Source organism: Bos taurus, chromosome 7 (assembly GCF_002263795.3).
Source record: "Bos taurus isolate L1 Dominette 01449 registration number 42190680 breed Hereford chromosome 7, ARS-UCD2.0, whole genome shotgun sequence".
NCBI classification, from domain to species: domain Eukaryota; kingdom Metazoa; phylum Chordata; class Mammalia; order Artiodactyla; family Bovidae; genus Bos; species Bos taurus.
In genome coordinates this window covers 51,987,681-52,015,170 of record NC_037334.1, presented here as the reverse complement: position 1 = coordinate 52,015,170, position 27,490 = coordinate 51,987,681, and the positions used below count along the sequence as shown (strand labels likewise).

General features: G+C 40.8%; 2 protein-coding genes across 10 annotated transcripts in view; both read right to left on the bottom strand.

Annotated features, from left to right (window-relative positions):
* The window catches only part of PCDHA13 (protocadherin alpha 13), a 209,250-nt gene that overhangs the window by 89,185 nt on the left and 92,575 nt on the right, over positions 1-27,490 (bottom strand). The window contains exon 1 of one of the 9 annotated variants that reach the window (XM_059888205.1): positions 2,252-5,965. In XM_059888205.1, coding sequence (XP_059744188.1) covers positions 2,252-4,684 — 2,433 coding nt within the window. In that variant the 5' untranslated portion in view covers positions 4,685-5,965. 9 annotated transcript variants of the gene reach the window in all.
* LOC132345758 (protocadherin alpha-7-like) overlaps positions 1-27,490 on the bottom strand; it is a 122,049-nt gene that overhangs the window by 52,210 nt on the left and 42,349 nt on the right.

The window sequence follows — 27,490 nt, the reverse complement described above, 5'->3', positions numbered from 1 at the left end:
ATTTCACAATAATTATGTGCATTCCTGCTAATCACTTTGTCCTCTACAGAAACTGGACTGGTATTTAGCCCCAGAACACAGCATTGATGTTGTTCATGCTAGCTCTAGACCAGAAAATCCCTGTTGTATTGTTTCATGATTATATATCATAAGGAAGAAAATAATCATTGAAATAATGTATTTGAAAAAGGCCTTTAAACTGCTACTACTACTAAGTCGCTTCAGTCGTGTCCGACTCTATGTGACCCCATAGACGGCAGCCCAGCAGGCTCCCCCGTCCCTGGGATTCTCCAGGCAAGAACACTGGAGTGGGTTGCCATTTCCTTCTCCAATGCATGAAAGGGAAAAGTGAAAGTGAAGTCGCTCAGAAGTGTCCAACCCTTAACGACCCCATGGACGGCAGCCCACCAGGCTCCTCCATCCATGGGAGTTTCCAGGCAAGAATACTGGAGTGGGGTGCCATTTAAACTGCTAGCTATATATAAACATAAAGTAAAAAAGTAAATTTTTATTTATATATTAAACAGTGTTATCACTCAATTCATAGATTCACAAATTGAATCATTTATTCATCAACAAGTATTGACTAATCATATAGTATATAACGGATTCCATTGTATCATGCTGTAAATATTAAATATGCAAAATTATAAAAGGTGCAAATCTATTTTATTTGCGGTTAACATCATTATTTGAAGTAGAGTAACTTATAACCCAATTTCCCCCTTATTATCTGAAATGGTAAAACATTCCCTTCATTCCCTTCCCTAACTTCTGCATACCTCCTTCCCTTGTATCCATGATCTCTATGAGAAGTCACAAAGTAATACTGGAAAATTGCTAATCCAATTGCTCCCACTTCACTTAGAAAGTTTTGAAATACCAAGGGCCACTATAGATGAACTGAAGTATTTGAATAATTTAATCTTTCTTAGGTGCTGCTGCTGTTGCTGTGTGTGCTTGGTCATGTCCAATTGTTGCAAACTCATAGACTGTCAAGTCCCATAGACTACCTGCCAGGCTCTTCTGTCTATGGGGCTCTCCAGGCAAGAATACTGGAGTGGGTTGCCATTTCCTTCTCCAGGGGATCTTCCTGACCCAGGAATCGAACCCGGGTCTCCTGCATTGCAGGCAGACTCTTTACTGACTGAGCTACGAGGGAAGCCTTCTTAGGGGCATTACATCTTAACATGGTATTTTCTTATTTCAAAGTTTACTGGCTTCTAAAATAATAAGAAAATTAAATCCAAGTTGAATGGACTTTGAATGGGAAGTACACCTTGAACACACAAATGTTTCTGACATGGCAATTACGCATCTGTCTTCTTTGTGAAATGCATCAATAAGAACACATAATAAAAGATTGTCAAGTCCTATACCCAACTGTATCATCTTTCTGTCAGTACAAATAAGTGCTCTGAGACATGCTTATTATTTCTATATATTTACAAATACTGTGTGGAACTATTATCTATGTTTTGGAATACCATTATCAAAAAAGACTACTTTGTCAAAATGGTATTCATTGTAAAATATAGCCTAGGGAATATGTTGCATTTTATTAAATGGTATAGCATTCACAATCCAATTCACTGCCATCTCTACCACAAAACCTTCTCTAATTCCCTCTTCTCTGTCTAGATGTTCTCTCTCTCCCTTCTTTGAACATCTGTTATGATTTATTTTTACATGTTTTAGGTTATCATCATGTTTAAATCATGTATTTGTTATGGTTTGAGTAAATGTCTCATCATCCATGATATTAAGTTTGTATTACGCAAAGACTCTTCCATAATTTTCATTCTCACCTTAGGTATCAGAATGCCTTAAACATATCTTTTGCTCAAAATATGTTTTCTAATGAAAGGATATTTATTTCAAGTAATTCCTTAAATAAATTCATAAAAGGAATTATTCAAAGACATCCCAGTTTGTTTATTACCTGTTCCAGAAACTTTGGTGGTTTATTCTTTTCAATTTTAGAACTTTATACTGTATTACTTTAATTGTTCTTTAATAGGTTTGAATTTCTTACCCTGGTTTTTCAAAAATAAACTGTAACCTCCTTCAGGCCAAAAATGATCTCTTTTAACACCTGGATCTTCCCAGAATCCTTAGCACAGGGGATGCTGAGCCAGAGTGTTAAATTCAGTGGATTACATGCTACCAAAGACTCACATAAGAAACATTTTAGAAATACCTAGTGACCATCTCCTGGTCAAGGGAATCAAATTCCATAAAATATGCTTACCATGGCATTGACATTTGCGTGATCCCCTTTCCTATTCCGAATCTGGAGACAGGATATTGGCACATTCAGTTCTACCCCAGAGGCCAGATTTCTCAGGACAGCAGCACTGTATTCCCCATGCAACAGCAAACTGTTATTATCATAACCAAGTCCCAGGGAGGCCCAATAGAGATAAGTATGAGAAAGTCTTTCGACTGTAGTGACATCTATTGTGGCTGATGACATGCAAGGATTTGAAGCCACCTTGCTTCCATACCTCAGCTCCTCTGGAGAGTGACAGCAGCTCTGAGTGCAACAGCCTGCACTCTGGCTGAACTTGCTACACACAAAGAAAAGTAAACACCCCAGAAATAAAAAGGAAATACAGGCCAGGGCAATTGTTAAATACAGGTTCTGGGCAGAAAGGTGCCCTCCTGTTTCCCAGCCATCTTCAAAGTCTGGAAGGACCTGAGGGGCAGAGCTGCTCAACAGCACACCCAATGTGACAGAGGCAGAAAGTGATGGGTCTCCATGGTCCTGAACCACCACCACCACCTTCTGTTTAACTGCATCAGTGGGAAGAACTAAACGAGCAGTACGGAGCTCTCCCATGTTGGCTGAAATTCTGAAAAGGCTCGAGTCAGAAGCCTTAAAGATGTAGTAGGAAAGCCAAGCATTGGAGCCACTGTCTGCATCTTCTGCTACCACTTTTGTGATCAAGTGTCCTGTTCTGGCAGAGCGGGGCACGATTTCCACTGGGACAGAGCCATTTTTGGGCAAGGGAAACAAGATGACTGGAGCATTGTCGTTCCTATCCACCACAAACAAGTTCACAGTCACTGTTGCACTTCTGGGAGGAAAGCCACCATCCCGGGCTTCCACTTGGAAGTGAAACCCCCTGAGCCACTCAAAGTCAAAGGAAATTTTGGCAGTGATAGCCCCACTGGATGAATCTACTTCCACCAAGCTAGAGGCTGACTGTCCTTCAGAGATAATATCCAACAGCTCATAGAAGACAAGGCCATTCTTCCCCAGATCTGGGTCCTGGGCAAACACATGTCCTAGGGAGGCTCCAGGGGCATTGTTTTCAGCCACAAAAAGTTCCTGTTTCGATTTAGGAAAGCTTGGTGTGTTGTCATTCACATCAGCAACTGACACAGTCAGTGTCCTGCGAGTGCTAAGTGGAGGTGAGCCACCATCCGAGGCAGTGATCAGAACCTGGTATTCACCGACTTGCTCCCGGTCCAGCGGCCCATCAGTCACCAAGCTGTAGTAGTTGCCAAAGGAAGCCTTCAACTTAAAGGGGCCGCCACTGTACATGCTACAGGTGACTTTACCATTGGGACCAAGGTCTTCATCCCTTACATTAAGGAGAGCAATCACTGTGCCAGTGGCGGCGTCCTCGGAAACGGGACTGGAGAGAGTGAGAAGGTTCACCTCAGGGGCGTGATCGTTCACGTCAGTCACCTCCACCAGCAGTTTGGCGGTGCTGGCTAGACTGAAGGCACCTTCATCCCTTGCCTCAATGTATGCCTCCAACAGCGTTTCAGGAGGACCTAGTGAAGCAGCGACCCGCACTTCCCCATTTCTAGGGTGCACGTGAAAGTGGTGTCGCAGCTTGGCTTGGGTGCTATTGCTTAAGGAGTACCGGATTTCCCCATTGGAACCTTCATCCGGGTCCGAGGCTTGCACTCGGAATAACACAGTCCCATTGGGTGCAGTCTCTGGCACCTCGGTGCGGTATACTGAGCGCTCAAATACAGGTGCATTGTCGTTTGTGTCCACCACGACGATGGTGACTTGTACCTCACCGGAGCGAGCTGGCAGCCCGCCGTCCCGAGCGGTGAGCACTAGCCGGTGGGTGGCACGTTGCTCCCGATCCAACGCTTTCTCCAACACCAGCTCTGGGAATTCGCTGCCGTCGACCCTCGAACCCATGTCCAGGCGAAAGTGCCGGCTGGGGCTCAGGCTGTAGCTTAGCAACCCGTTGCTTCCCTCGTCGGCATCTTCGGCATTAGGGAGAGTAAAGCGGGCTCCGGGCATAAGGAACTCAGGAATACGGAATTGCACGTCGCCGGCAGGGAAGTGAGGCGAGTTGTCGTTGATGTCCAGGACGTGAACATGGACCTTGTGCAGCTCTAGCGGGTCCTCGAGCACAAGCTCATAGATCAGGACGCAGGCAGCTTTGGCCCCGCACAGCCGTTCGCGGTCCGCCGGCTGTCGGACCACCAAGTTTCCGCTGGCCAGATCAACCCCGAAGTAAGTCTCGCCACGGCTGGAAAGGAAGCGAAAGTTCCGCAAGGACAGAGAGGCCGCTGACAGCCTCAAGTCCTGGGCAACACTGCCTACGGCTACGCCCCGTTCGGTCTCCTCCGACACTGAGTATTCGAGCTGTCCGGCTACAGAGCCGCAGGAAACCCACAAACATAGAACCGCCACCCTCCAGCCCACCATCCCCCTCCCTCTCGGCGTCCTCGCTCCACCAGCCGTGACCCGGGACCATGCTCCGGACTCCCGGAGAGTGCGAGCCGTGGTAAAAGGAAAAAACCGAAGGCCGGTCGGCCGCCGCTGCCCGCTGGAAGTGCAGAGACAGCCGACGTTCGCCTTCCGAATGCCGTAATTGCCCGGGACCGGCCGGCTGACAGCAAGGCTTGCTAGACTGGAGGTTCAGCAGCCGTCTGGGAAAGCGGAGCCTGCGGGAGCGGAGGAGCGCAGCGCCGCCTAGGGGTGCAGAGGCGAGGGAAACTGCCGGGCTCCGGAAAGAGCGGTCTCGGTTGCCCGCCCACTGGGAACTCGCCCCGCGCCCAGGCAGCGAGCGCAAGGCGGGGCAAAGAGATGCTCCGAGAAACTAACACACCTTCCCTTAAACTGCGTTTCCTAGGACAACGCCCTGACTGCCGCAGTCTTAACGTCTACAAACTCTACCTGAAGACGGCTTAAAACTGGGGCTGAGCTCGGCTGGGCGTCTCTCAGCGACTATTTTGAGAGCTGAGCATCGGATCCCGGGCGCTCGGACCCACTGACTCCCTACAGTGCCGGCAGAGGGAGGAATTCCGAGAGGAACCGCCGGGCCGACACCCTGGGAGGCGGGACCACGACCATGAACCACTACGCCTTCTAGGCTTAAGGAAACAGGAACCCCCAAACCAAGTGCTATGGTGCGTTCCGTGCTGGATTCTCAGCCTCTCCGCTGAGAGTTTAAGTCTCTCCTGCACTTTCTTATATCTCCGGAGACGCCAAGATTTCTATAGCGAGAACCAGTGAGGGGCATATGGGGATCATTCCCCGGCACTCTCGCTTTTCAAGGCACAAAACTAGGCGAGCGCAATTCCGGCTCAACGTTCCCTCTTTTTACCAAATCAGCAGCTTTTCTGTTTTCCCCAGGAGCCCCTAAGGGGAGTGCTCGGCAAGCTCTGGGCGAGGAAAGTGGTTAGAAGCTAGTCAATATCAAGCATCAGAAACTCAGAAAGATTGACAGCTCACCCCCAAACTGGACCTGGATGTACAAAATGAAGGGGGAAATACTGAGATACTCCCCAGAGCGTGACCAGGAAACTGTTCTTTAAATATGCTCTTATTCAGAAAACAGCACTGAATTGGTGTAAGAGCAGACCTGATGCCCGTCGGTTCCCCAGCTTTGTTTTTAGCCGGTCTTCGGCACGGAAATTGGGACAGTGATCTGTTCTATGAAAAACAGCTCTTGGCCACAATACTTCCAAATTCCACCTACAATAGCACCCTACAACCAGTGGCTTCTCCTGAGAGGGTGGAGAGCTGAAAAGGCTTAAACACTAAACACTAAATTCCTCACTCAAATCCTTCTTTTGATACAATTTCAGTATCCAAAGCCCCAAGAACCAAAATTTGAAAGACAAAAGTTGAATACAGATAAAGAAGTGAAGCTCTCAGGGCATTATATTTACTGGTCAGAAAACTGCCTAAACATATGGCTAATTACTGAAGCTGAGTACTGGATACATGGCGTTAATTACACAATTCTCTCAACTTTACTGTATGCCTGAATATTTCTCTAATAATTTTTTTAACTGTCACTTAAAATGTAGGTGGGGCAGGCAGGGATAAACAGGCACCTCCAGCTTTCTGGTTTTAAGGCTAAGTGGGATTGGTAACTTCACTATGCCGCTAAACACCAATCACCTCCTCTGTCCATCACAAACCCACCCCTTATTTCTTCCAAGGAAGTAGGGCAGGCTGCCTCTTGTTGTTGTTTTAGTCACTAAGTGGTGTCAGACTCTTTGGGACCCCATGGACTATAACCTACCAGGGTCTTCTCTCCATAGGATTTCCAAGTCAAGAATATTGAATGGATTACCATTTCCTTCTCCAGGGGAATCTTGCCAACCCAGGGATTGAAACTGCCTCCCCTGCAGTAGCAGGTAGATTCTTTTACCATTGAGCTACCTATTTATTTTATTTATGAGCTGCCTATTTATTTAATGTATATTATAATTATAACAAAGCATAAATACTTCTATTATACTTCAGTTTTTAAAATAATTCTGCTTCAAAGCCTATCATAAAGTAATCATTGAAATGTGGCATGTCAAAAGTTACTCCTCTGCTATCAAGGACTATAAAATGAAAAATAATATATATCACCCCTGCCCTTGGGTTTCCTTGGTGGCTCAGTGGTAAAGAATCCACCTGCAATGCAGGAGCTGCAGGAGACACAGGTTCAATCCCTGGGGTCGGGAAGATCCCCTGGAGGAGGGCATGGCAATCCATTCCAGTAATCTTGCCTGGAGAATCTCGGACAGAGAAGCCTAACAGGCTACAGTCCATAGCGTCACAAAGAGTCAGACACAACTGAAGCAACAGCACGCACTCAATATTTATTGATATAAACTGTTTTGTGGGAAAGTAATATTTAGATATCTAAATATTTGGATATCCTGAAGATGAGAAAGTCTAAAAACTTTTTTCCTGTGTATAATATTACTGCTGCTGCTGCTGCTAAGTCACTTCAGTCGTGTCTGACTCTGTGCAACCTCATAGATGGCAGCCCACCAGGCGCCCCGTCCCTGGGATTCTCCAGGCAAGAACACTGGAGTGGGTTGCCATTTCCTTCTCCAGTGCATGAAAGTGAAAAGTGAAAGTGAAGTCGCTCAGTAGTGTCCAACTCTTAGTGACCCCATGGACTGCAGCCTACCAAGCTCCTCCATCCATGGGATTTTCCAAGGCGAGAGTACTGGAGTGGGTTGCCATGTTAAAATCATGAATTAACTTCTCTATAGCAGAACCCTTCCTTTCTAATATTTCATTTTGCCAGTTCGTGGGATTTTCTATAGTGTCTCCTAATTCAAGTATTTTCAAGCTTTTAATTAGGTCCAAGTACAACTTTAAGAGGACTCTGTGCAAAAACATTGTTCTGATTTCTGCTTGGGTTCTATTGCAAAGACTATTACTATAAAGCTCTCCCACCAAACTTGGCTGTAATCTGTAAATTCAAGAGAGTGCTAGTCATAATGCATGAGTTCATGTTAGAGATCCTGAAGCCAAACAAGAGAATGATCTGAATATCCACCAGAGTTTGTCAGTAAAATGTTATTGTACTTAAGATTTTCTTAGTAATTAAGATTATTCTTTTGGGAGTATATTCTGTACTTATGGGAAGTAAATTAAAAAACTGGACATCACAATCACATTAAAGCAATTTTCATCCCATAATATTGCTTCATGAAGGTTTCAAATCAAGCCTAACAGAGTGTGAATTGTTTGAGGGTAGAGATCTGTATCACTCAATTTTGTCTCTGAAATATCTAGCTAAGCTCCAGGCACATAAACTAAATGGCTCAACTACTCTCAGTACACAACAGCCTATGTCAATCATTGTTTCTTTTTTAACCTGAACACTTTACCAATAGCACATTACTATAGAACTTCTCAAGTTTGTACAAAGTTTTTCTCCATAACATAATATTATATAAAGTGTCTCAGACATTTTTTTCATGAATCTTCACTCTAATTAACTCTATGCTGTGTTTTCTTACTCCTTTTTATAACTATGCTAATTTTTCTAGAATTACCTCTTTATAAAATCTTACTCTATTTCATCTTCAAAGTATAGTCCTCAGAACTTAAAGTCATGCTCCAGATTGGTCATAATATCCAAGAAGATGAGATCTTGCCTTTTCATTCTAAATACTCCATATCAAGTAAGGGTCTAAACTTGCATCTGGTTCTTTAACAGCCACATCACATAACTTTTTTATGATGGATTTAAAGCTAAAATTCATACGTGGTTTTTTCCTAGATATTATTAAGCCACAGATCAAAAAATCCTAGACTTTTACATTTAATTTTTTAAAGTCAAATTGGCTGAATGTCATTGTATTAAGAGCTAGCCAGTCTGGTTCAATCACATATTTTACATATCAAATTTCATATTCCTACATATTTGGTAAGCAGTCACACCAGATCTTCCTTTGAGCTGATGAAAAAAATTTCATCACATGTGGCTGAAAAGGAAGGCTTGCAACCACTACTAATCACCCTATCTGACATCATTTTTATAGGAGTGCCTAACCTAAAATAAAGATCTGACAAAGGCACTATCAACATTCACCAAAAAAGAATCTACATAAATCTCACATTATATTATAGTTTCAAAACAAAGTATTTCCAGATCATAATTATTTATATATTTTTTTAATTTTGATAAAAATTTCACAGCTATCACCCCCCAAAATAGCCATCTTTATTTTAAACAATAAAAATATCAGAATTATTGCCATGAAAAATCATAAGCATAACAGCATGTAATAGCTATTATTCAATACTGACTTGGAAATTCTAGACAACACAAGATAAGGAAGTGTGTGTGCATATGTGTGTATGTTAGAGAGGAGGATAAAATATACTGTCACTAATAGATGATAAATTTTTAGGTAATAAAATTTTCTATTCATAAAGTCCCAGAGAATTAAAGAAAAATAAATAGAACTGAAAGAGAGCTCAATGAGATGACTAAGTTATAAAACATAGTTTTCCTACATATCTGCAATAACTAGACAAAAAGAGGGATTTCAATCAATTATGGATAAATGAAAATGGATTTCTTCTCCATAAAACCTACCAAAAACAACAGAAGAATAGCCAACAAAAAGTAAAATTGTGTCTTTGATTAAACTCCTTTAAGCATTTGAACTTCAACAATAGTATATATGAAGAGAAGTTACCAAGTGCTAAGAAAATTGGACCAAGATGCCAGAAAATGCTGAGAGAGTATTCTTGCCATCTTGGGAAGAGCTGGTAGATTAGAGTTTTCCAAAGTAGTACTTCACAGTGAGATGTAAAACAAAAGATCCCTTATTTGAAACAAAAATATCTAAGTGCCTAAGTTAAATCAGGCAGGGCTTTTCCATAATCCTATTTGTCAGCACAAAATAGGAGAAAAAGCAGGAGTGAAATGCACTAGTGAGAAGATGCACAATTATTTCAAGAGTGAACCTAAGTATGTGCTAAAATTAAGAGAAAACTGTGGAGGACAAATTGCTCTGCAGCTGCCAGTTCTCATTATTGGGAGATATGTAAAAGCTAAGGTATACAGAAACCCCTCTAACAAATGGTAAACAGGAAATGCTCACTTTAGTCCAGAGCACTACTGGCCCATCCATCTACATTTCCACCTGAAGATAGCTGGTCCTAAAGGAACTCCTCTCAAAGATAAATACTAATCAAAAAAGATCCAATGCAGGACCTATATAAATATTACAAGAAGGAATAAGAAAATAAATATGAAACATAACAGATAATAACACACAGATCTCTAAAGGTCTCTAGTTAAAAGATGCATGAAACAATTTTAAAGAGTCTCGGAGAATTAAGAACTCAGGGATACAGAATTTCAAAAAAAAAAATGAAAATGCCACAGAAGACCATGAAAACTGAGCTGATACAACTCATGAAATAAGTGGAAGAGAAATATAAAATCAGAAATAATAGAATATAATAGCAGAAATTAGAGCCACATTGGAAATAGTAAAAAAGTGAACAAGCTCTGCTTGGTATTAATACATAGTCAAGAACAATAAGAAACACTTGAGAAGGCTGAGAAAAGTACGTAGAAAGAACAAACTTCCAGTTTCACCTCCAACACGTAAAGAGCTTAGAATTTATCACTTTTTTTCTTGTAATAACAAGAAAAGCTGGATACATGACTTTTCCTGAACCCATCAGAGAACTGAGTTTACAGGAAAAACCTCTACTATAAAATCTGGAAAGAAAAAAGTGAAAATGAAGTCACTCAATTATGTCCAACTCTTTGTGACCCCATAGATTGTAGCCTACCAGGCTCCTCTGTCCACGGGATTTTCCAGGCAAGAGTACTGGAGTGGGGTGCCATTTCCTTCTCCAGAGGATCTTCCCAACCCAGGGATCAAACCTGGGTCTCCCGCATTGTAGGCAGATGCTTTACTATCTGAGCCACCAGGGAAGTCACCAAAATCTGGAGAAATAAGCAAATGCAGAGAGTCAACCAAGATCTGTTTCCATGGAGCAGAAGCCTCTAGAGGCACAGCCTGGTAGGAACACCTAAATGGAAATTTTGACAAATTGCTGGAGGCTGAGTTGTGGATTATCTTAAGAGTCAGAAACTCATGGAGGTCACAGTTGAGGTGAAGGGGGAGCATGCCTACTTTTATGGACTTTACTTTCAGGAATCCCACTACGTTCTCAAAGTGAACATCCAAGAAAGATCTCCTTGGCTCTGGGAGGGAGAGACGAATAGTACTCCTTCTGAGGTAGGCCCAGAAGCTTCTCCTTTCTTCTTTTAAAAAACCAATTGTATGTAACAATATATATAAACATATTTCTGGGCTTATAATATATAGAAATGAAACAAAATTGCCAATTATAGTACAAAGGAGGTAGATGGAAGAACAGCTGTAATGGATAAGGAAATTCCAATGCAGGGCAATAAATTAACAGAACCAGAAATGGGAAATGAGAAACACTATAAATACATAATTGCTTTCCTTTTTCCCTCAACATCTTTAAAAGACATAAAATTATATAATGTAATAATTGTTAACAATGTACTTACTGTTGGGCTTGTAATATACAGAGATGTGTATTGCTTTCCTGTAGCTGCTGCAAAAAAGTTACCACACATTAGGTGGCTTAAAACAGTTTTTCTCATAGTTTTGGAGGGGAGAAATTCAAACTTAAGGTGTTGGCGAGGCTGCACCCCTTCTGGAAACTCTAGGAGAGATTTCATTTCTTGCCGCATACAGCTTTTGATGGCTGTGTTCATGACTCCACTATGCTTCCATCTTCACATGGCCTTCCCTCTGCGTCTGTGTCCTCCCTTATTCTCTCTCTTATAAAAAAACACTTCTCTTTGGAATTAGTGCCCACCTGGGAAATTCAGGATAAACTCCTCATCCCAAGATCCTTAACTTAATTACATATTCAAAGTCCTTTTTTTCCCCAATAGGTCACATTCACAGGTTCCAAGGGTTAGGAAGTGGACATACCTTTTTGGAGGCCACAATTCAACCCACTACAAGATGTAATACATATAATAATAGAACAAAGAAGAAGAAAGAAAAAGAGTTATATAGGAGTAATATCTTTATACCTTAATAGATTTAAGTTAATATAAATCTGAAGGAGATATTGATATTATAATGTATATAATAAACTCTAGAGAAACCACTGAGAAAATAACTCAAAAATACAGTTTAAAACCCATTAAAGGAATTAAAATGTTACATTTGAAAATATTCACTTAATAAAAATATTGGCAAAGGAGGAATATAAAAACAAAGAAGAATTAAGACATAAAGAAACCAAAAGTAAAATGGCAGACAAGAGGCAATTGCAGAGCAGTTTGCCTATATGCACCCCTCTTGTGCCATGGTAGAAAGACTTTTTTCCTTCCCCATTAAAAATAGATACAACAGGCACAGTGGAAAAGAATCCACCTGTCAATGCAGGGGACAAGGGTTTGATTCCTGGTCTGGGAAAATTCCACATGCCCCAGCACCACAACTACTGAGCCTTCACTCTAAAGCCCATGAGCTGCAACTACTGAGCCTGTGTGCTATGACTACTGAAGCCTGCAGTGCCCTAGAGCCTGCATACTGCAACTACTGAACCCTCATGCTGCAAGCAATGAAGCCCACATGCCTAGAGCCCACCAGGCTCCTCTGTCCATGGAATTCTCCAGGCAGGGATACTGAAATGGATTGCCATTCTCTTCTCCAGGGGATCTTCCTGACCCAGGGATTGAACTCATGTCTCCTACATCACAGGGGGATTTTTTACTGTCTGAGCTATCAGGGCAGTCCTACTATATGTAAAACATGGAATTCCCTGGTAGTCCTATGGTTGGGACTCTGTGCTTTCACTGCCAAGGACCTGAGTTTGATCCCTGGTTGGGGAACTATGATTCCACAAGCCACAGTGTGGAAAAAAATAATAATAAATAAAATAAAATAGATAAACAACAAGGATTTACTGTAACAATTTTTACACAGGAAACAATTGTCTATAATGAAAACTAATCTGAAAATTTATATGTGTATATATATACACACACACATACATACACATTATGTGGGCTTCCCAGATGGTGCTAGTGGTAAAGAATACGCCTGTCAATGCAGGAGACAAAAGAGATGCGGATTCGATCTCTGGGTCAGGAAGATCCTCTGGAGGAGGGCACGCCAACTGACTCCAGTATTCGTGCCTGGAGAATCTCCATGGACAGAGGAGCCTAGCAGGCTAGATTCTAGTTCAGTTCAGTTGCTCAGTTGAGTCTGACTCTCTGCAACCCCATGGACTGCAGAACACCAGGCTTCCCTGTTCATCACGAACTCACGGAGCTTGCTTGAACTCATGTCTATTGAGTCAGTGATGCCATCCAACCATCTCATCCTCTGTTGTCCCCTTCTCCTCCTGGATTCAATCTTTCTCAGCATCAGGATCTTTTCCAATGAGTCCGCTCTTCGCATCAGGTGGCCAAAGTATTCAGGTGGCCAAAGTATTCAGCTTCAGCATCAGTCCTTCCAATGAATATTCAGGACTGATTTCTTTAGGATGGCCTAGTTGGATCTCTTTGCAGTCCAAGGGATCCTAAGAGCCTTCTCCAACACCACAGTTCAAAAGCATCAATTCTTCAGCGTTCAGCTTTCTTTAAAGTCCAACACTCACATCCATACATGACTACTGGAAAAACTATAGCTTAGACTAGACGGACCTTTGTTGGCAGGGTAATGTCTCTGCTTTTTAATATGCTAAGATGGTCATAGCTTTTCTTCCAAGGAGCAAGCATCTTTTACTTTCATGGCTGCAGTCACCATCTGCACTGATTTTGGAGCCCCCCCACAAAAAAATTCTCTCACTCTTTCCATTGTTTCCCCATCTATTTGCCATGAAGTGATGGGACTGGATGCCATGATCTTAGTTTTCCGAATTCGAGTTTTAAGCCAACTTTTTCACTCTCCTCTTTCACTTTCATCAAGAGGCTCTTCAGTTCTTCTTCACTTTCTGCCATAAGGATAGTGTCATCTGCATATCTGAGGTTATTGATATTTCTCCTGGCAATCTTGTTCCAGCTTGTGCTTCATCCAGCCCAGAATTTCACATGATGTTCTCTGCATGTAAGTTAAATAAACAGGGTGACAATATACAGCCTTGACGTACTTCTTTCCCAATTTGGAACTAGTCTGTTGTTCCATGCCCACTTCTAACTGTTGCTTCTTGACCTGCAGACAGATTTCTCAGGAGGCAGGTAAGGTGGTCTGGTATTCCCATTTCTTTAAGAATTTTCCACAGTTTATTGTGATCCACACAGTCTAAGGCTCTGGTGTAGTCAATAAAGCAGAAATAGATGTTTTTCTGGAACTCTCTTGCTTTTTTGATGATCCAGTGGATGTTGGCAATCTGATCTCTGGTTCCTCTGCCTTTGCTAAATCCAGCTTGAACATCTAGAATTTCATGGTTCACATACTGTTGAAGCCTGCCTTGGAGAATTTTGAGCAGTACTTTGCTAGCATGTGAGATGAGTGCAATTGTGCATTGCCTTTCTTTGGGATTGGAATGAAAACTGACCTTTTCCAGTCCTGTGGCCACTGCTGAGTTTTCCAAATTTGCTGGCATGTTGAGTGCAGCACTTTCACAGCATCACCTTTTAGAATTTGAAATAGCTCAATTGGAATTCCATCACCTCCACTAGCTTTGTTCATAGTGATACTTCTTAAGGCCCACTTGACTTCACATTCCAGGATGTCTGGCTCTAGGTGAGTGATCACACCATCGTGGTTATCTGGGTCATAAAGATCTTTTTTGTATAGTTCTTCTATGTATTCTTGGCACCTCTTCTTAATATCTTCTACTTCTGTTAGGTCTATACTATTTCTTCCTTTATTGAGCCCATCTTTGCATGAAATTTTCCCTTGGTATCTCTAATTTTCTTGAAGGGATCTCTAGTCTTTCCCATTCTATTGTTTTCCTCTATTTTTTGCATTGATCACTGAGGAAGGCTTTCTTATCTCTCCATGCTATTCTTTGTAAATCTGCATTCAAATGGGTATATCTTTCTTTTTCTCCTTTGCCTTTCACTTCTCTTCTTTTCTCAGTTATTTGTAAGGCCTCCCCAGACAGCCATTTTGCCTTTTTGCATTTCTTTTTCTTGGGGATGGTCTCGATCACTGCTTCCTTTACAATGTCATGAACCTCCATCCATAGTTCTTCAGGCACGCTGTCTATCACATCTAATCCCTGAAATCTATTTGTGACTCCCATTATATAATCGTAAGGGATTTGAGTTATGTCATACCTGAATGGTCTAAGGGTTTTCCCTACTTTCTTCAATTTAAGTCTGAATTACTGAAATAAGGAGTTCATGATCTATGCCACAGTCATCTCCTGGCCTTGTTTTTGCTGACTGTATAGAGCTTCTTCATCTTCAGCTGCAAAGAATATAATCAATCTGATTTCAGTATTGACCATCTGGTGATGTCCATGTGGAGAGTCTTCTCTTGAGTTGTTGGAAGAGGGTGTTTGCTATAACCAGTGCATTCTCTTGGAAAAACTGTTAGCCTTTGCCCTGCTTCATTTTGTACACCAAGGCCAAATTTGCCTGTTACTTCAGGTATCTCTTGACTTCCTACTCTTGCATTTCAGTCCCTTCATTGCAGATGAAGAGGACATCTTTTTTGTGTGCTAGTTCCAGAACATCTTGTAGGTCTTCACAGAACCTTCAACTTCAGCTTCTTCAGCATTACTGGTTGTGGCATAGACTTGGATTACTGTGATATTGAATGGTTTTCCTTGGAAACAAGCAGGGATCATTCTGTCATTTTTGAGACTGCACCCAAGTAATACATTTCCGACTCTTTTGTTGACTATGAGGGTTATTCCATTTCTTCTAAGGGATCCTTGCCCACAGTAGTAGATATAATGGTCATCTGAGTTAAATTCGCCCATTTCAGTCCAATTTAGTTCAGTTCAGTTCAGTTCAGTTCAGTCATTCACTCATGTCTGACTCTTTGTGACCCCATGAACAACAGCACACCAGGCCACCCTGTCCATCACCAACTCCCGGAGTTTACCCAAACTCATGTCCATTGAGTCGGTGATGCCATCTAACCATCTCATCCTCTGTCTTCCCCTTCTCCTCCTGCCTTCAGTCTTTCCCAACATCAGGGTCTTCTCAAATGAGTCAGTTCTTCACATCAGGTGGCCAAAGTATTGGAGTTTCAGCTTCATCAGCAGTCCTTCCAATGAACACCCAGGACTGATCTCTTTTAGGATGGATTGGTTGGACCTCCTTGCAGTCCAAGGGACTCTCAAGAGTCTTCTCCAACACTAAAGTTCAAGAGCATCAATTCTTCGGTGCTCAGTTTTCTTTATAATCCAACTCTCACATCCATACATGACTACTAGAAAAACCATAGCCTTGACTAGACAGACCTTTGTTGATAAAGTAATGTCTCTGCTTTTTAATATGCTGTCTAGGTTGGCCACAACTTTCCTTCCAAGGAGTAAGCATCTTTTAATTTCATGGCTGCAATCGCCATCTGCAGTGATTTTGGAGCCCCCCAAAAATAAAGTCTGACACTGTTTCCACTGTTTCCCCATCTATTTCCCATGAAGTGATGGGACCAGATGCCATTATCTTTGTTTTCTGAATGTTGAGCTTTAAGCCAACTTTTTCACTCTCTTCTTTCACTTTCATCAAGAGGCTTTTGAGTTCCTCTTCACTTTCTGCCATATGGGTGGTGTCATCTGCATATCTGAGGTTATTGATATTTCTCCTGGCAATCTTGATTCAGCTTGTGCTTCCTCCAGCCCAGGGTTTCTCATGATGTACTCTGCATATAAGTTAAATAAGCAGGGTGACACTATACAGCCTTGATATACTCCTTTTCCTATTTGGAACCAGTCTGTTGTTCCATGTCCAGTTCTAACTGTTGCTTCCTGACCTACATACAGGTTTCTCAAGAGGTAGGTCAGGTGGTCTGGTATTTCCACCTCTTGAAGAATTTTCCAGTTTATTGTGATCCACACAGTCAAAGGCTTTGGCATAGTCAATAAAGCAGAAATAGATGTTTTTCTGGAAGTCTCTTGCTTTTTCAATGATCCAGCGAATGTTGGCAATTTGATCTCTGGTTCCTCTGCCTTTTCTAAATCCAGCTTGAACATCTGGAAGTTCACAGTTCATGTATTGCTGAAGCCTGACTTGGAGAATTTTGAGCATTATTTTACTAGTGTGTGAGATGAGTGCAATTGTGCAGTAGTTTGAGCATTCTTTGGCATTGCCTTTCTTTGGGATAGGAATGAAAACTGACCTTTTCCAGTCCTGTGGCCACTGCTGAGTTTTCCAAATTTGCTGGCATATTGAGTGCAGCATTTTCACAGCATCATCTTTCAGGATTTGAAATAGCTCAACTGGAATTCCATCACCTCCACTAGCTTTGTTCGTAGTGATACTTCCTAAGGCCCAATTGACTTCACATTCCAGGATGTCTAGCTCTAGGTGAGTGATCACACCATCGTGGTTATCTGGGTTGTGAATATCTTTTTTGTACAGTTCTTCTGTGTATTCTTGCCACCTCTTCTTAATATCTTCTGTTTCTGTTAAGTCCATACCATTTCTGTCCTTTATTGAGCCCATCTTTGCATGAAATGTTCCCTTGGTATCTCTAATTTTCTTGAAGAGATCTCTAAAGTCTTTCCTATTCTATTGTTTTCCTCTATTTCTTTGCATTAATTACTGAGGAAGGCTTTCTTATCTCTCCTTGCTATTCTTTGGAACTCTGCATTCAAATGGGTATATCTTTCCTTTTCTTCTTTCCTAAAATGTCAGTGTTCACTCTTGCCATTTCCTGTTTGATCACTTCCAATTTACCTTGATTCACGGACCTAACATTCCAGGTTCCTATGCAATATTGTACCTTACAGGATCAGACTTTACTTCCATCCCCAGTCTCATCCACAACTGGGTGTTGTTTTTGCATTGGCTCCATCTCTTCATTCTTTCTGGAATTATCTCTCCACTCTTCCCCAGTAGCATATTGGGCACCTACCAACCTGGAGGGTTCATCTTTCAGTGTCATATCTTTTTGCCTTTTCATACTGTTCATGAGGTTCTCAAGGCAAGAATACTGAAGTGGTTTGCCATTCCCTTCTCTAGTGGGCCACATTTTGTCAGAGCTTTCCACCATGACCCATCGTCTTTGGTGGCCCTACATGGCATGGCTAATAGTTTCACTGAGTTAGACAAGGCTGTGGTCCATGTGATCAGTTTGCTTAGTTTTCTGTGATTGTGGTTTTCAGTCTGTCTGTCCTCTGATGGATAAGGATAAGAGGCTTATGGAAGCTACAGTCCCTAGGGTCTCAAACATGCATGCATATATATCTGAATCACCTTGCTATACACCTGAAAATGTTGCAATATTATAAATCAACTATACTTCAATAAAAATAAAAAGAACTTTTTAATTGGAGTTGGATAGGTGCCACATGATGAGCATGCTCCAAGCAGAGCATCCGTTGAGCCTGAAACAGGGAAATGTAGCCCCGCATTGTATATATACCTAGCAAAGGCTGTATGGACTCTTCATCTCTTGATAAGGAAATGTTCCATTCCTTATCAAGACCCATTCTATTTTCTTAGGTATAATTTTTTGTTGTAAGTTCACATATTTAAATAAACAACTCATTTTTGAAAATGTACAAACTGTGTAGCCATAACAATCCCACTTTAAAACAATTTTATTACTTTATAGCACAAATGTTTCTCAAACTTTATTGACTACATTTGACAATACCTTCTTTTTTAAAATAAGTTACATATGTACACCATACTGGTTCGCAGTTATTATAAAATACTGGCTATTTTCCTTGTGATGTGCAATATATCCTTGTAGCTTTTTTATTTTATATATAATAGTTTGTACCTCTACAGACTACTATGTTTGATTCCCTCCCCTGTTCTTATCCTTCCCCATTTCCCTCTCCCCACTGGTAACTACTAATTTGTTTTCTATATCTATAGATATATTTCTTCTTTGTTACATTCATTAGCTGGTTTTATTTTTTAGATTCCTTAAATAAGTAATATCATATAGTATTTGTCTTTCCCTATCTGATTTGTTTTACTTAGTATAATACACTTAAGGCCCATCCATGTTGTTACAAATGGCAAAAGTTCATTCTTTTTTATGGCTTCATCTTCTTTATCCATTCATCTGTTGATGGACACTTAGGTTGCTTCTATTGGCAACTGTAAATAATATGCTACCATGAGGGCTTCCCTGGTGACTCAGACAATAAAGAATCTGCCTGCAATGCAGCAGACCCGGGTTCTACCCCTGGGTCGGGAAAATTCCCTGAAGAAGGGAATGGCTACCCATTCCAATATTCTTGCCTGGAGAATCCCATGAACTGAGGAGCCTGGCAGGGTACAGTCCACTGGGTCACAGAGTCAGACACGACCAACTAATTAAGCACACACACATGCTGCTATGAACACTGGGGTATGTGTATCTTTTTGAATTCATGTTTTCATTTTTTAAAAATATATATCCAGAACTGAAATTGCTGGGTCACATGGTAGTTGTGTTTTTAGTTTTTTGAGAATATATCATGCTGTTTTCCATAGTAGCCACCAACTTACATTTCCACAAACAGTGTACGTGGGTTCCCTTTCCAAGACCCATTTTTATGTAGCTGAATGAGGGTTGAAAGACTGTGCCCATGAGACTTCCCTTCTCAACACGTCATAAAACAAGCTTCAATAAATTTTTAAAAATTGATGCCATACGAAGAATATTCTCTGACCACAATGATATGAAACAAGAAATCATAACAAAAGGAAGTTTGAGTAATTCACAAATATGTGAAAATTAGATAACATATGCTAAAATAACCAATGGGTCAAAGAAGAAAGAACAAGGAAAATCAGAAAATACTCTTGCTGCTGCTGCTGCTAAGTCGCTTCAGTCATGTCCGACTCTGTGTGACCCCAGAGATGGCAGCCCACCAGGCTTCCCCGTCCCTGGGATTCTCCAGGCAAGAACACTGGAGTGGGTTGCCATTTCCTTCTCCAATGCATGAAAGTGAAACGTGAAAGTGAAGTTGCTCAGTCGTGTCAGACTCCTAGCAACCCCATGGACTGCAGCCTACCAGGCTCCTCCGTCCATGGAGTTTTCCAGGCAAGAGTACTGGAGTGGGGTACCATTGCCTTCTCCGGAAAATACTCTTAAATGACCAAAAATGGAAACACAACATATGAAAACTTATGGGATGCAACTAAAACAATGCTTATAGAGAAACATACAGCTATAAATGTTGACATTTAAAAAGAAAAAATACCTCATTTCAATAACCTAATCTTCTACTTTAAGACACAGTAAAAAGAAAAGCAAATCAAATCTAAAGCAAGCAGCTGCTGCTGCTAAGTCGCTTCAGTCGTGTCCGACTCTGTGCCACCCCAGAGACGGTAGCCCACCAGGCTCCCCCGTCCCTGGGATTCTCCAAGCAAGAACACTGGAGTGGGGTGCCATTTCCTTCTCCAATGCATGAAAGTGAAATGTGAAAGTGAAGTCGCTCAGTCGTGTCCAACTCCTAGTAACCCCATGGACTGCAGCCTACCAGGCTCCTCTGTCCATGGGATTTTCCAGGCAAGAGCACTGGAGTGGGGTGCCACTGCCTTCTCCGAAAGCAAGCAGAAGAAACAAAATAATTAGCATTAGAGCAGAAATAAATGAAACTAAGAATGGTAAAACAACAGAGTAAGACAATAAAGCCAAAAGTTGGTTCTTTGAAATTATCAACAAAACTGGCAAAACTTTAGCTAGGTTGACCAAGAGAAAAAAAACAGAAGACTAAAATTACTTAAAACCAGAAATGAAATAAGGGGCATTATTATTGATCTCACAGAAATAAAAAGGTTTATAAGAGAATACCACGAACAATTGTATGCCAATAAATAAATAGCTTATATAAAACAGACAAATTTATATAAAATACAAATACAAAACCTGAGTCAAAAAGAAATAGAAAACCTGAATGGATCTATAAAAAGTAAAGAAACTGAATACATAATGATGGAAATACACACAAAACGAAAACAAACAAATAGGGCCAAAAGTTACTATGAATGAATTCTACCAAACACTTAAGTAAGATTTAACACCTGTTCTGTACAAACTCTTTCAAAAATAGAAGAGAAGTAAACACTTCATGTTGAGGGCAATATTACCCTGATACCAAAACCAAAGACATCACAAGAAAAAAACTAGAGACCAATATCTCTCATAAGTATAAAAACATACATTCTCACCATCATACTAGAGAACCATACTCAGTAAAGAAATTATTCACTATCACCAAGCTGGAGTTATTCCAAGAATGCAAGGTTGATTTAACATCTGAAAAATCAATAAATATAATGCACCACAGCCAACATAATATTCAAAGGTGAAAAGTTAGAAGCCTTCCTGCTAAAATCTGGAGCAAAACAAGAATGCCCACTCTGACCACTTCTATTCAACATAGTATTGGAAGTCCCAGCTACAGCAATCAGACAAGACAAAGAAAAAAAAATCCAAATTGGAAGGTAAAATTGTCATTATATGCAGATGACATGATACTCTATAAAGAAAACCCTAAAGAATCCACATGAAAACTGTTAGAACTGATAAACGAATTCAGCAAGGTATAGGATACAAGATTAACATACAGAAATCTAGTGCATTTTTTTATACTAACCATGAAATATCAGAAGGAGAAAGTTTTTTAAAATTCTGCTTAAAATCAAATTAAAAAAAAAATACCTAGAAATAAACCTGACAAAGGAGATGAAAGACTTACTCACTTAATGGGAGCTATAAAACATTGACAGTGAAAACTGAAGATGATTCAAATAAATGGAAAGATATTACATGTTCTTTGATTGGAAGAATTAATATTGTCCAAATGGCTATCCCACCCAAAGCAATCTACAGATTTAATACTCTGCCTATTAAATTACCCATGATGTTTTTCACAGAACTAGAACAAATAATCCTAAAATTTATATGGAACCACTAAAGATCTGGAATTGCTACAGCAATCCCAGGAAAAAGAACAAAACTGGAAGCTTAACCCTTCCAAACTTCAGACAATACTATAAAGCTACAGTAATCAAAATAGCATGGTATTGGCACAATATATGGATTAATGGAACAGAATAGAGAGCCCAGAAATAAACCCACACACGTATGGGCAAAAAATCTTTAACAAAGGAGGCAAGAATATACAATGGAGAAAAGACAGCCTCTTCAGGAAGTGGTGTTGGGAAAGCTGGACAGTTACATGTAATCAATCAAGTTAAAACACTCGCTCATATCATACACAAAAATAAATTCAAAATGGTTTAACAACTTAAATATGACACACCACCATAAAACTTCTAGAAGAGAACATAAGCAAAACATTCTTGAACATAAATCATAGCAACACTTTCTTAGATCAGTCTTCCAAGGCAAAAGAAATAAAAACAAAAATAAATAAATGAGACCTAATCAAACTTACAAGCTTTTGCACAGAAAGGAAACCATCAATAAAACAAAAAGACAAGCTATGGAAAGGGATAAAATATTTGCAAACAATGTGACTGACAAGGGCTTAATTTCTAAAATATAAGAACAGCTTATATAGCTCAATATCAAAAAATAACTAACAACTCAATTAACAAATGGACAGAAGACCTAAATAGACATTTATCCAAAGAAGGCATACAGATGGCCAAAGGCACACAAAAAGATACTCAATATTGCTAATTATTAGGGAAATGCAAATCAAAATTACAAAGAAGCATCACCTCACACCAGGCAGAATAACCATCATCAAAAAGTCTACAAATACTAAATGCTGCAGAGAGTGTGGATAAAAGGGAACCTTCCTACAATGTTGGTGGGAATGTAAATTGGTGTAGCCATAAAGGTAAACAATATAGAGGTTTAGTTTATCTAAACACAGTTACCATTGTCATTGTTGTTGTGTTATACAGCAATTAATGTTGTTGTTGCTTAGTCCCTAAGTCATGTCCAACTTTTTGCAATCCCGTGGATTGCAGCACATCAGGTTCTTCTGCCCTCCACTATCTCCTGGAGTTTGCTCAAACTCATGTCCATTGAGTCAGTGATGCCATCCAACCAACTCATCCTTTGCTGCCCCCTTCTCCTTTTGCCTTCAATCTTTCCCAGCATCAGGGTCTTTTCCAATGAGTCAGCTCTTTGCATCAGGTGGCCCAAGTATTGGAACTGCAGCTTCGGCATCAAACATTCAGGGTTGATTTCCTTTAGGATTGACTGCTTGGATCTCCTTGCAGTCCAAGGGACTCTCAAGAATCTTCTTCAGTTCAGTTCAGTTGCTCAGTCATGTCCAGCTCTTTGCGACCCCATGAGCTGCAGCACGCCAGACTTCCCTGTCCAACACCAATTCCCAGAGCCTACCCAAACTCATGTCCTTCGAGTCAGTGATGCCATCCAACCATCTCATCCTCTGTCGTCCCCTTCTCCTCCTGTCCTCAATCTTTCCCAGCATCAGGGTCTTTTCAAATGAGTCAGCTCTTCACATCAGGTGGCCAAAGTATTGGGAGTTTCAGGTTCAGCATCAGTCCTTCCAATGAATATTCAGGACATAGTTCCTTTAGAACTGACTGGTTGGATCTCCTTGCAGTCCAAGGGACTCTCAAGAGTCTTCTCCAACACCACAGTTCAAAAGCATCAATTCTTCGGCGCTCAGCTTTCTTCACAGTCCAACTCTCACATCCATACATGACCACTGGAAAAACCATAGCCTTGACTAGATGGACCTTTGTTGGCAAAATAATGTCTCTGCTTTTTAATATGCTGTCTAGGTTGGTCAGTGGACATGAGTTTGAGTGAACTCCAGGAGTTGGTGATGGACAGGGAAGCCTGGAATGCTGCAATTCATGGGGTCACAAAGAGTCGGACACGACTGAGCAACTGAACTGAACTTAACTAGGCTGGTCATAACTTTCCTTCCAAGGAGTAAGTGTCTTTTAATTTCATGGCTGCAATCACCATCTGCAGTGATTTTGGAGCCCCCAAAATAAAGTCTCTCACTGCTTCCACTGTTTCCCCATCTATTTCCCCATGAAGTGATGGGACCAGATGCCATGATCTTAGTTTTCTGAATGTTGAGCTTTAAGCCAACTTTTTCACTCTCCTCTTTCACTTTCATCAAGAGGCTCTTTAGTTCTTCCTCACTTTCTGCCATAAGGGTGGTGCCATCTGCATATCTGAGGTTATTGGTATTTCTCCCAGCAATCTTGACTCCAGCTTGTGCTTCATCCAGCCCAGTGTTTCTCATGATGTACTCTGCATATAATGCATGCTGTTCCACATAATGCATGCTGACTCATAGCTCAGTTGGTAAAGAATCTGCCTGCAATGCAGGAGACCTGGGTTCAATTCCTGGGTCAGGAAGATCCCCTGGAGAAGGAAATGGCAATCCACTCCAGTATTCTTTCCTGGAGAATCCCATGGACAGAGGAGTCTGACAGGCTACAGTCCATGGGGTCGCAAGAGTTGGACATGACTTAGCGACTAAACCACCCACCACCACCACCACCACTTTGCATATAAGTTAAAAAAGCAGGGTGACAATATACAGCCTTTGACGTACACCTTTCCCAATTTGGAACCAGTCTGTGGTTCCCTGTTCAGTTCTAACTGTTGCTTCTTGACCTGCATATAGATTTCTGGGAAGGCAGGTCAGGTGGTCTGCTATTCCCATCTCTTTAAGAATTTTCCACAGTTGGTTGTGATCCACACAGTCAAAAGCTTTGGTTTAGTCAATAAAGCAGAAGTAGATGTTTTTCTGGAACTCTCTTGATTTTTCAGTGATCTAATGGATGTTGACAATTTGATCTCTGCTTCCTCTCTCTTTTGTAAATCCAACTTGAACATCTGGAAGTTCACAGTTCACGTATTGTTGAAGCCTGGCTTGGAGAATTTTAAGCATTACTTTGTTAGTGTGTGAGATGACTGCATTTCTGCAGCAGTTTGAGTGTTCATCAACAACTTAAGTGTTTATCAACAAATTACTGGATAAAGAAAAGGTGGTATAAATATATGCAGTGGAATGTTACTTACTCAGCCAAGAAAAATAATAAAATAATGCCATTTTCAGCAACATGAATGGACCTAGAATTTGTCATACTTCGTAAAGTAAGTCAGATAGAAAAAGACAAACATCATATGATATCACTTGTATGTGGAATCTAAAAAAATGATACAAATTAACTTATTCACAAAACAAAAACATTCTCACACAGAATACAAACTTATGGTTACCAAAGGGGAAAGGCAGGGATAAATTAGGAATTTGGAGTTAATAGATATATACTACCATATATAAAACAGATAAACAACAAGGACCTCTGTATAGCACAGGGGACCATATTTAATATCTTGTAATGTTGCTATCCAGTACTTTGGCCACCTCATGCGAAGAGTTGACTCATTGGAAAAGACTGATGCTGGGAGGGATTGGGGGCAAGAGGAGAAGGGGATGACAGAGGATGAGATGGCTGGATGGCGTCACTAACTTGATGGACGTGAGTCTGAGTGAACTCCGGGAGTTGGTGATGGACAGGGAGGCCTGGCGTGCTGCGATTCATGGGGTCTCAAAGAGTTGGACATGACTGAGCGACTGATCTAATCTGATCTGATCTGAATGTTGCTATTAGTCACATCTGACCCTTTGCAACTCCATGAACTAAAGCCCACCAAGCTCCTCTGTCCACATAATTCTCCAGGCAAGAATACTGGAGGAGATAGACATTCCCTTCTCCAAAGGATCTTTCTGACCCAGGGATCGACTCAGTCTCCTGCATTGCAGGCATATTCTTTACTGTCTGAGCCACCAGAGAAGCCCATTTTATTTTCTTGGGCTCCAAAATCACTGTGGATAGTGACTGCAGCCATGAAATTAAAAGACACTTTCCCCTTGCTGTCAGAATAGAAAGTCCCAGCCCTAATTCACCCACAAAAATACTAATTAGTAATGATATGTGTAATGAAATACCCTTACAAGAATTCCATAATCAAGTTAAGAAGTTGGAGTACCCAAATGAGTTTAAAACTTAAACAGCTGTATTGGAACAAATAAGAAGAGTAATTTTACTTTACTCACATCAGCCCCTCCCAGAAATTGGCATAGCTCAGCACCAGGAAAAAACACCCTGGTTCACTCTCCCATCATCAAGGGGAAGGAGAAGAGTAGAGCGTGCGTCCAATGCTTCAGCTCCTTGGAGAACTTCATGAGGGACTAGTTTCTATATATGGCCCTACTCAGAGAACTGATAGAACTGGCATAGTTTGGATGCCTGGGAGTCATGAAGAATAAGCAACTTCGCTGCTAGCAAAAAGGCAGCTAGCTCCTTTAGGAAGGAGGGAGAAAGGGCGTGAATCCAGCCCTTCTGGGTTCTGGAGGGCTGCTCAAGGAATTAGTATCTGTCCCACTTGACTTGAAACTGTCCGGGAACCACCATAGTTTAGATGCCTAATGGCCACTGAGAACAAACAAGAGTAGCTTGCTGCTGTAGAACCAGAAAATTTGAAATGCTACAGAAAGACTGTAGAAGGAGCAAGACAGATCATTTAAAAATATCTGATAAAGAGATGTAAAAAGAAAGAAAATAGTGAGCCCGCACTCTAGAGCCCACAAGCTGCAATTATTCATCCCATGTCCTGCAACTACTGAAGCCCATGCACCTGGAGCCTGTGCTCCACAACTAGAGAAGCCACTGCAATGAGAAGCCCACAAACTGCAAGTAGAGAGTAGCCTCCACTCGCTACAACTAGAGAAAAGCCCACACAGCAACTAAGACCCAGCACAGCCAAAGATAAATAAATACCTTTTTTAAAAAATGAAGAAAGAATGGTGAGAATTTCCCAAACCTGGAGAGGGGTTTGGACATCCAAGTCCGTGAAGCCTCTAGGTTACCTCAAATTTTCAATGCAAGACAATCTTCTTCAAGACAAATTATAATAAAACTGTATAAAATCAAAGAAGCAGCAAGAAAAAAAAATTTATCTTATATAAGACAACTCTCATAAGGCTATCAGCAGATATTGTAGCAGAAGCATTGTATGCCAGGAAAGAATGGGAGGATATATTCAAAGAGCTAAAAGAAAAAATGCCAACTATGAAAACTTGACCCTACAAAGCTGACCTTCAGAAATGAAGATGAGATAAAGACTTACCCAAACAAACAAAAGCTGAGGGAGTTCATCGCCTACTATTAGATGTGCCTTACAAGAAATGCTGAAAGGAGTTCTTCAAGCTGAAATGAAAGGCAGCTAACTAATAACATGAAACCATATGAAAATACATGATACACTGGTAAAGATAAGTATATAGTCAGATTCAGAATAATCTAATACTGTAATATGATGGTGTGATAACCATTTAACTCTAGTGTAAGGGTTATAAAACAAAGGTGTTAAGAATAAATATAGCTACAATAATTTGTTTATGGTACAGAATATTAAAAAGATGTCAATTATGGCAACAAAAACAAATTAAGGGGAGAGGGAAAAGAGTAGAGTTTTTTAATATGATCAAAGTTATCAGCTTAAAATAAACTGTTTTATCTGTAAGATATTTCAAGTAAGCCACAGGGTAACTACAAAACAAACAAAAAACTATAGTAGACACATACACACAAGATAAAGAAAAGGGAATCAAAGTATACCCCAATGGAAAATC